This window comes from Solea solea, chromosome 6 (assembly GCF_958295425.1).
Source record: "Solea solea chromosome 6, fSolSol10.1, whole genome shotgun sequence".
In the NCBI taxonomy this organism is placed as follows: Eukaryota; Metazoa; Chordata; class Actinopteri; order Pleuronectiformes; family Soleidae; genus Solea; species Solea solea.
The window spans coordinates 5,172,537-5,183,396 of NC_081139.1; the positions used below are offsets into that span (position 1 = coordinate 5,172,537).

The window sequence follows — 10,860 nt, forward strand, 5'->3', positions numbered from 1 at the left end:
CCTCACAATAGGATGAGCGTATGGGAGGTGGTCGGGTCCTCAGCTGGTTGTCTCATGCACAAACTCGCCCCTCTCAGTCTCCAGCTGAGAGCTATTTCACTATGTATTTACATGTAATTATGGCTATGAGGTGGAGATATTAACACTGTCAAGAACAATTTGACCTGACATTTTTCGCTAGATCTGGCCCCTGCTGTTTTTAGCAAACAACCCCCTTCTCCTCCTCCTCCTCCTCCTCCTCCTCCTGCTTTTCTTCCTCCTTCACTCCCTCGATCTGCCTCGCTTTTCCCTCTGTGGCTGCTCCCTCAGACGCACACACACGCACACAGGCCCTGCCTTGCTGAAACCATTCTGCTGGAATCAGAAAATCTGCCGTTTAATTTAGAAGAGGGGTTGGTGCAAGGTGCGGAGAGTCAAAGTGTGTGTGTGTGTGCACTTTGAAGGGGCCTCTCTTGTTCCCAGTGGCTGAATCCATCCCATAGTTACTCAAGCATATCACTAGCAGAGAATAGAGGATTGCTCCCCACACGTTCTCCAATTGCAGTCCAATAGACGGCATATTAACCTCTGGTTAGTGCAGGGCCAAGTTTCTAGCTTATACTGTGGGATGTTTAGGAGGGAGGGAGAGAGGGAGGGGGGGAGACCTTTCTCCTGCATGAGCAGCTGCGTTTTCTTTAACACTGATCCCAGCAATGAACTAAAATGGGCTGAAAATCATTTAGCATGTGCATTTAGTAGAGTAGAGTATACACTGATTAATTAGTTGTCACTTACGGATTATTTTTAATGAGTTGGTTGAGTAAGTTTACACATTTTTGTTCTCCAATAAATGTCATTAATTCCCTTGATTTTTTCATCCAAATGTATATTTTGTAACCCAATGTTAAGTTTATACATTATTCAATACAATACAGTACAAGGTTACACAAATCGATTATTACTTTGCTGTGAGAAGAATAGAATTCTTATTTATGTCTGCCCCTAATTTACAGTCAAAGAATCAGATGGTATCTCAGTTACTATTAACTACACCCTCATCTACACCATTGATTACATTAACAACAACAAAACAAGCCATAAGTGTTCATTTTCAGACCCAAAACAACCCATATGTTAAACATCTAAAAATTTAAACATCCAGTCAAATTTCCAATGCATATTTTATCATTTGTTTCTCTTTATACATTTTCAAAAAAATGAAAAATATTTGTGCAACCCTTCAAATTGTTCTGTTGAGAACGCCATGATTTTACTCCTGGAATTCATGGCATAGATAATCCTGTTCTCTAAAAATCAGCCATAGGAACAGGCAATAATGGTTGGCCTCTAGCATAAATCTGACAATGGACAGAAGATGTGTTTAAAACCTTGAAAAGGCCCTGTGATGGACTGGTGACCTGTCCAGTGTGTACCCGCCTTTCGCCCTCTGTGAGCTGGGTTTGGCACCAGCGACCCCTCATGTGGAGGATAAAGCGATAGAAGATGAGTGAATGAATCTCTTCTGTATGTTTTAACTAAACACGGGGAGAAAGGATGCAGGCGCGGGGAGGCTAACGGGATGTGAGGAGTGACAGCTTGTTCCAGTGCCCGCTAATCGTCTTCATCTGTGCCTGACTTGTCAATGCCCAGATTCTGTCAGTGCCAATCAGCCACTTAATTGAACACAATTAGCACCCTACCGTAACCCCCCCATATGCACCATATTCTTCAAAGGCCAATTTCTCTCCCTGCAGCACCAACACAACCCCCCCCCCCCCCCCCCCCCCCAAACCACCCTTCCACCCATGCTTCCTCTCATTCTGCTCCTGTCTCTTCATCCTCTGGCACTGGTGGAAGACACTTTTCACTTTTTATTAATGTGCTGCGGCCAATTAACGCAGTGGCATGCAGGCCAGAGACAGTCATCTGGTGCCTGCCACCATCGCAGCTCTCCGCTGTGGCCCCGCGCCACCCCTCACGCCACCTCCACCGTGACCAAAACGCTTTAATTCAATTTATGCAATCACTGTTATTTTTAAATAGTCATTTTGTCTGCTCAGATGAGGGGCCTTGCTGCCCGCTGGGCTGGCCCACTCATGTGAGGTTTGGGGGGGGGGGAAGGGTGAGACATTCAGAGACGTTCAGAGCAGGAGTCGACAGACTTGGGGAGTTAGAACCACTGATATTTTTTTATGTGTGATTCCTTTATTTTTTTATTTGATTCAGATTATCAGGGGTGTAAGATTTTATTTTTGTGAAAAAAGATTTGAGTTCATGAAAATGTTCTTAAAGAAGTTATCAAACATCTAGTTTGGCTCTCCAGGAAGCTGTGCCGCTCTCTCTAGTCACTGGATCTGTGTGACTCTTGGGTCACAGAATTAAACACCACTTTCTCCCTGTAATCACACCCTCAGGACTGGCCTTCAAATATTGATCTTAAATTCAGTGTCATCACTGTGGATCTTTAATCATTCCGCCGAAGCGAGTATCAGCCGGGCCGATCTACTAAGGTGCAAGATGCTATTCTGCACCACTCAGATAACTTACAGACACTGGAGTGCTCATTTTTCCCTGTCTGCCCCGGTGACCTCTGCCTAACTTAAAGGTACATCTTGGGGGCATTTTGATTTGGGCAGAACGGGGAGCTATCGGTGACAGAGGAACTAATCCAGTCTTGCGCAGATTAAGAGTATTTGTGGAGTGGGGTGTGTTGGCGCTGGCGCCGGGAATGGAACAGAAGGGGCTCCTATCAGCTCTCCAGGCAGGCTAGCCCTCAGGCCAGTGCAGTCCTACAGGAGTCTTTGTACTTCCCAAAGCCTCCACTTTTGCTCACTCTCACTCTATATCACTTTCTCTTCTCTCTTCTGCCCCCACCCACTCTATTGGCTCTCATATTGTCTCCACTCCAGTTCCTCTCTTTACATTTGTGAATATCTATGGCCCTTTAGTCCATGTGCCCAGTTATTGTTGTCTCACGCTGCTAAAAAGACTATAAAATATTAGCATTGAATTGTCCCACTGCACTAACACAAACAGAGAAGATGCTCCTGCAGCACATTCTCATTCTCGACTGACTCTTCTCCCCTTTTTAGTTTAAATGTCCTTTTGTCTCGCTCGCAGTGCTTCTCTGAGCTCTTGTCTGTCACATTGTTTTATTCTGGAAAAGAAATCCGACAAAGAAACAACTCGTCAAACATTCAACCCAACAAAAAAGAAAAAAAATGTTAATTTGACTGTTGAAGAAATTAGGGAGGTTTGAAAGGGCCTCTTTTTGTGTCTCAAATGTACTATTTATTTATCTGAAAGGATGCACATTGTATCAATTTGCACTTCCCCACTCACTGCGCCACAGGCTGGAGGCTCTGAAGTTGGGAGAATTAATTACTTTTTTATTATTATTTATAAAGTAATCTATCTGTAGAGAGGCAGCAAGGAAAATAGACGGAGAGAGGGTGAGGGGAGGCTTGTGTGTGTGTGTGTGTATGTGTGTGTGTGTGTGAGAGAGAGAGAGAGAGAGAGAGGCAGGGAACGCCCCGGAGCATTGTCCTTTAAACTAGGTCCTGGCTCACATTATCTCTCAAACCAGCACTCACACAACGTCAAACAAAAAACACCAACTCTGGGCTGCTGAGAAAACGCTGTATGCTAGGAAAGAGAGGATGGGTGGGGGGAGAGGAGAGAATGAAATGTCCTCTTTAAGAGCGTTTTGCTCTTTTAGCTCTAAAATATTAGAATCATTCAAACTCCACAAGTGCTGGTTAAATTACCTGTGTCTCTACTGAGACGTGTTATGTAAAAATCTTAGTGACATTTTGGTGCCTCGGGCTTCGCTTTGTGAAAATGCGTCAAATAGTGTATCAACGCTAACCTTGACAATCCCAAATCATGTCTCAATGTCTATAAGGCTGAGCTGAATGTAACAAAAAAGCTTTTCATTCCTCTCTGACAGTAAAAACACTGACTAGGACTTTGAGGGGGATTTTAATCAGCAGGAAAGCTGCACATTTTTACCAGTATTTAATATCTATAACGTGTTGTTTTACAAAGTGTCCAGCTGGTTTTATGACCTTTATGTGACAAAGTATCACTTCAACTGGAAGATCTTCATGGAGACATCAAGGTGGCAAATAAAACTGGCCGGTAAATAAGATAAAAGTATAGGGATGACATTTAGAGGCTGAACTCAGATTGTCAGGATGGTTCACTGGCATTAGGGTTTGTTTTTATTTTTTTTATAAAACAACTGACACACAGGTGACAAACACATGAATACTCCGGAGAAGTGTATGCCTTTCTCCCCCCACCCCACCCCCCCTTTGAGCAAAGCCTTGTTCATTAAGACAGGATCCGCGTTTTCTTTTTGGGGGTGAGGATAACTACCGTCATCGCAGATTAAAACACTTGTCTGACACTAAAGAGGCCGATCCATCATAATTTGCTAAAAGAGCAAAACTGCAACATTGTCGACGATAAGAAGAAGCCTTTTTTTTTTCTTTTTTCTTTTGAAGAACTTTAATGAAGCATGGATGATGATCGAGCAAATTGTTGGCTTCTCTTTTTTCGCGGGGAAGCGATGTAATCAAGCTCCAATTAACCACTGACTAAAATGGACTCCTGGCCTCCAGCGGTCTCTCAGGACACTCGCGTTCTCCTCAACTGCCTCAGTGTGTGTACGTCTCCACGGCCCATATGGAGGGGGAGCATCACATGTGTCCGGCATGAAGAGGGGCCATAATTCTCCCTGTTATGGATCCATGTCATATGCTTTGTCCGCAGATGTGGAGGAGATGATAGAATTAACATGTGGAAATGACTAAGCAGCCTCTATGTTTTCTGATGTGCTGCGAGTGCTTCACATTTCCTGGGAGGCCTTAATGTAAAGATATGATTAATTTGCAGAATACGCTTAATTTCTCCCCTCTGTGGGATTCTCCTGGCTTAGTGCGTCGTTTGCGGACCATTTGGCCCCGAACATGCATTGGGTGCATGTGTGCAAACATATGTGTGCATGTGTGCATCACCCCTGTGTAACCACCTCCATGATGGGCTAATTGGTTTAGCAGCCAAAGGGGCCAAAGGGCAGCGCAGCATAGCGAAACTCAACATGAACCTGATGTTGAAAGGAAGCCTTCCCTGCAATAAGAGGGGAGCATGTCTGGGACAATTCCCTTTTTACCACCCTCTTACACACACACACACACACACACAGACATGCCACTTTCCCATTATCAGCTAAAAAAAAAAAAAAAAAACTTGCAGCATGAGAAAACAAAATTCTTCACAGTGTTCTTCGGACTGGAGAAGCACTAGAGGTAATCTTTCCCATTTTAACATAATTTGAAACCGTCTTCTCGCAAATGTCACATGCTATTACAGTAATCTAGAATATTGAATTGGAAGCTTTTATGCACTATGAATAATGTACACACTGTAATGTGCAGGCAAGCCCCAACCTGCAGTATCAGCGGGCCCCTCAGTAATGTTTGTGGAGCCCACTTTGTGTTGGGATCTGAGACGATCATTTACCAGTTCCAACTCCATTACTATTCATGAGATGGGTAGGCTAGGGGCGAGGGATTATGGACTCCCTTGGTGCTTGTTGTGCTGTAGGCTCAGGCTCAGGCCTCGGGCTCCAGGACAGAGGCTGTCTGGCATGGATGGTGGGTCTATTATCACCCTGGGACCCTTCTGTCCCACAGCACAACACTTACTGGCACTGCCAGCTAATGGAAACAGTCTCTCTTGTTCCCTTTCTCCTTTTTGTGACCTCACCACCCTTCTCATATCCTTTCCTCGGCTCTTGGAGAGAAAATAAAAAAAGATGGGGAAGTTTTCTGCCTTTTCCCTATTTCAAAGTCGAAATGGTTTTATTTCTAGCAGGATCTTCACCGTGAAGCGCTAGGATGGCGCTATATTTTCATGGGGGGGGGGGGGAAATGTACTTTCCCTCAACTCTGTCATTGCTTTGATCCTCAATTTTCCAAATGTATAACATCCTCTGTTCCCCCCCTTTGCCCCCCTCCCCCAGGTGATGAGTATCCTGAGCAACCCCAGCGCCGTACCCTCCCAGCCACAGCACGACTTTTCCATTTCCCCCCTGCACAGCAGCCTGGATAGCTCCAACGCCATCTCAGCCAGCTGCAGCCAGCGCTCGGACACCATCAAGGGTGTGGACAGCCTGGCCTCCTCCCAGTCCTACTGCCCCCCGACATACAGTGCCACCAGCTACAGTGTGGACCCTGTCACTGCAGGCTACCAGTACAGCCAGTACGGCCAGAGTGAGTACACCCCGGAATTGAACATATAATTTAGAACATTTCTGAAACTGACATGACCTTTGCAGGGAAGTAAATATTCAGAATTGAAAACAACGTTGTGATTAAATATCGATGAGAATTAAAAGTTATTCTGCCGCTAAGGAATCTAAAATTGATTTTAGTTTGGGATGGCAGACGTAGGTTTAAACTACTCAGTGACCTTCTTAACGGGGAAGAATAGCTCTAGTGCCTGGGAAATTCAGAGGTTTTAGAACATAACTCAATAGCTCCAGAACGTGATACTCCATCTTTTCTATTCAACTCAGAGGTTTACTGAGAGAAACTTAACCATACAACTAAAGACTTCATAACAGAGAACAGATCATTTGCTACTAAAATAAAATCTCATCAAGGCAATATCAGTAAATGTATGGTTAACATTACCAGTTTATTGTCTTAAAGTGAGTAAGCTATCTGCAGCATTCATAGATATTACAACACCCCTAATGTGTGGGAGTGTCATCAAATTAGTGCTGTAGCAGAGTTGTTTACTTTTTTGCGTGTTGTGTACGTCAAACACCAGGCGGTCATTTGTTTCTACCGTCCTTTTTAAAGTTGACTAAATTTAAAATCCCTATGAAGTGATGCCCGACTCCCGGCTGAGAGAGCCTCATGACCTTTGCACCCTGGTTGGTTGAGGCAGACACGTGCTCTTGATAAAGACCCCTCACCCCTCCCATCGCACCACCACCATCCTCTCAGAAAGCTGCCTTAGTCACACCCCACTCCACTTGGATGGGAAAGAGGAGAGGGCCACTTCAAAGAACGACACACCCTCAGGGGCCACAGTGTCCTCTTGTCCACCTCTCCCTTTCCCTCTTTCACTGGTCTCCATCTCACACACACACACTCATACACCCACAGGGCAGGAAAGAGTTTGCTTTATTAGATTAGCATAATTGACTGATGCTGTCAGCCATTCATAAGAGGTAAAATGAAGCACACATCCCCAGCAGGACGACCAGCATCGGCAACATTTGTTTGTATTTATGTGCAGGTTCTGGTGGTGAGCTGTTGTATTTCTTCCGTGTGCATGCGGTGCATGGGCCTGCGCGCAAGCGCGTGCCAAGCAGTCCCATTTGGCGCGTGTGTGCGTGCGTGCGCATTTTGTCAGCAGCACTAAACTGATGGGAAGCGCGGATGTGAGCTGATGTGGGGTTAATTAAGATGGTGATTGAGCACAGTGGATGAGTAATGAATGGAAGGGGAGGGGAGGGGAGAGAGCTGCTGTCGGAGGACGAAAATGATCGGCCATGTGGAGTGTGGAGGGCATGAAATCAGAGATGCCAAGTGTAATGAAGACTGGCACGTCAAACACACGCGGGGATCCGTCTGAGTGACAGCATGGAGACTCTACCAGGATGCACATGCTCCGTGCCAGCGCTGTGCCAACCTCAGACAAGGGGAAGGGGAATGTTTGGTTTTTTACTCTCCCTATGTGAATTGTTTTTTATTTGACTCACCTGTTTCTGATACTACCTGTCTGACATGTCTTTGCTTTTTCTCTCTGTGATTTTCCATGTAGCTGCTGTAGACTACCTAGCCAAGAACGTGAGCTTGTCTACTCAGAGGAGGATGAAGCTCGGAGACCACTCGGCCGTTCTGGGACTCCTGCAAGTGGAGACGGGACAGGCGTACTGAAGCCCTCTGGACACACCCTGGACCTCTCTCTCTCCTCCACCCTCTCTGCCACCGTCCCTCTACGCTCCATCAAGTCTGGAGTCCAACTCGCTCTCTCTCTGCTGCTTGATCTGACATCAGTGCACAGACAAACAGCTTCGCTGTATATCGGAGAATGTGGCAAGTGGGCGTGAGAAAGGATCATCTGGGAGTAAAAATTAAACTTTTCACACCATTGTCAACCACCAGGCGGCTCTTCAACCTCTTCTTCTCGATATTTGGGCACTTCTGCCTGCTCCTTGTACTCTTACCCCCACCCAACTCCAGCCCCTGTTTTGCTTTGCTCAGAGGACCAGACAGAACCTCAGATGACCCAAGAATTGTGGGCTGCCCAGGACCGGGGTTTCTCTTCGTCCGACAACACATTTTCGAGCCATCAACAACATGTATTTTGACCTTGCTGTTCATAGTAGTTAACAAAGCCAATATCATTTGAGTGACCTATTCTTGTTCCTTTTTTGATATTGTTAAGATTATTGTTGCTGTTATATGATTATGGTTAGTGTGATTTCTGTTGTTCTTTGATTCCATTCGTATCTCTTTTCTCTGTTAGATGTCGGTGTGTGAAACACAGTGGATGAGACAATTTGGAAGCGAGTGTGTTGTTGCCGGGTGTGCATGTTTCGTGTGTCAGCACAGACACACACACGCGCGAGAATAGGATGATAGTTTTCCAAGCTGTTGTTCCTCTCTGCCTGTTCCCCAACGCTCTAATGTTCATGAGCGGTTTGACCTTCCCCCACTTTCATATTCATCTTGACGTTTCCTAAAGAACTTGGCCACACTGTGGGAAGTCTGGCTGGATCAATTCTGCGGGGAATTAAAGCAGCGTTTTGGCGGCCAATAGCTTTCCCCTTCTAACCTCCATCCCATCCTTAGCCATGGTCCGTGGGGAGGGGGGCATTGTTTTGCAAAAAAGGATTGGGGAAATTAATGTATTTTGTTTGGAAATATGGACCTTGCCAAGATGAGCCAACACAAGTCCCCCCTCTACTCCTAAATCCTCAACTGCTAGGGAATACTGTGTGATTTAAACAGTGTAAAGCAGATTAAATCACACCAATATAACGTCAAAGCTAATTCACAGTGACCCTTCTCATTACCAGCCAGGATTCCTGTCTTTATAGGCCAATTAGCACATTCTGTAAATGCACCTTCAGTCGGTTTCCATTTCCAGATGAAATAATCATTCCTTCAAAACATTCCTGCGGCTCTATTTGCAAATGTACTTAGCATTCCAGCAATTTTTTTTTCTTTTCTTATGAGATTTGAGAACGCGCACACAAGCTGTGTGCCATTCACACGCACTCTGGAAAAACCCATATAATCCAGTCAGTTGTGAAAGGGCACAGGTAACACCACTGATATGCCCACCTCTAATCCCCCAACTCTGACTCTGACTCTGACAGAAATGTACAAAAACAAGAAGAAGATGAAGAAAAAAATTCAAGAATAGTGAATATGAGACATTTTTGTAGCACTCATAGTTGACCCGACATGATCCAGGACCTGCTGATCACCTTGAGATGTGTGTAGTTTATTTCTTTGTTTGTTTTTTTGTTTCCATCAGTACGTGTGATATTGATGATGTACACAGAATTCTTAACTTTATCTCAAGACAGATTTAGGTCCTTTTAGTCGCGCCTTTTAAAAAGCTGAGAAATGTACAATAGGTGGAGCAAAAATTGTGTATTGCATTGTTTATAAAGAGTATGTTTTATACTAAAACAGAGCTATGTTGAGTATTAGGTAAGCAAGGGATCTGTGGAAGTAAGTTTTTTTTTTGATTTTGAGTTTTCTCAAATGGCTTGTTTTTCTGTTGTTTTCGTTTTCTTGTATTTAATGGGTTGAATTGGTGTTTTGACCAAACGTTTTGTTTGCTTTGGGCCCAGGCAAGAATGAATTTGTATAAATTAGTAAAAAAAAAAAATAATATGAAAATTCCATGACATATGTTACAAGTAAAATTGTTTGAAAGAGGATCAAACTGAGCTCAACGGAGACGGACTCCACTGGACCACAGGACCACTGTATATTTGAATATGTGGCCAGATGAACGTGTTTTTGACTGCCTGATCTTACACAGACTGATTGTGCAGAGACGGATTGAGACTGAACTGTGAACTCTGAACTCCAGCGATGATATGAAGCTGATGGAGTCAGCCTCAACTGCTTTGATTTGTGGACCAATAAAGATTCAGGAGGAGATTTCAAAGTAACGCCATTGCCGCACTGAATAGCAGCAGCGTCCACTGCTCTGCTTATAGACGCCTCACTCACGTGTATATTTTAAAAAGGAAAACTTTTAGAATTGTCTTTAGTGTATCGAACACCCCCCCCCCCCCCCTTTCTAACACTTGCGTCGAATAAACATTTGGATATTTAAAGCGTTCTGCTCCTTATCCCCATTCTGTCTATTTGACACTTAACCCTTTTTTGTTTAGTTTCTTTCTGACATCTGTGCTTTGCTTTACTCCTTCTTCTGTTCCGCATGTGTATATATTATCATGGTATAATTTATTCTGCTGTATGAAGTATTAGACTAGTGGGAAACTTGTATTGGTATTTACTACCTTCAGCCTGTTGGTGTGTTTACTGTAACACTGGCGTAACTGTTATCAATTAAAGGTCCAAAATTTCTGCCATTTGTCTCTTTTTCACTGCGTGTGTGTTGATATTTGTGTGTATGAAGTAATGTAATTAACTATTTTGATAGTAAAGTAGCCATTTAAATCATGAATCTTAGGGGTAAATTTACGAAAGATCATACATCTCTGCATGCTTCTCTAATCACCGCACATGGGAAATCCCACCCTGCTGAGGTCCTTGAACGCACCTTCGACGTGCCGCTCGGCTCAGATTGAGCGTCTGCTGAAAGGTCTCT

General features: G+C 44.3%; 1 protein-coding gene across 6 annotated transcripts in view; it reads left to right on the forward strand.

Moving 5' to 3' along the window:
- Positions 1–10,616, forward strand: part of pax7a (paired box 7a) — a 46,620-nt gene extending 36,004 nt beyond the window's left edge. For all 6 annotated transcript variants that reach the window (XM_058631370.1, XM_058631374.1, XM_058631372.1 and 3 more), the window contains 2 exons: positions 6,008–6,257; positions 7,822–10,616. In XM_058631370.1, the coding sequence (XP_058487353.1) occupies positions 6,008–6,257; positions 7,822–7,937 (366 nt within the window). In that variant the 3' untranslated portion in view covers positions 7,938–10,616. The remainder of the gene's footprint in view (positions 1–6,007; positions 6,258–7,821) is intronic.
- The last annotated feature ends 244 nt before the right edge of the window (positions 10,617–10,860 follow it).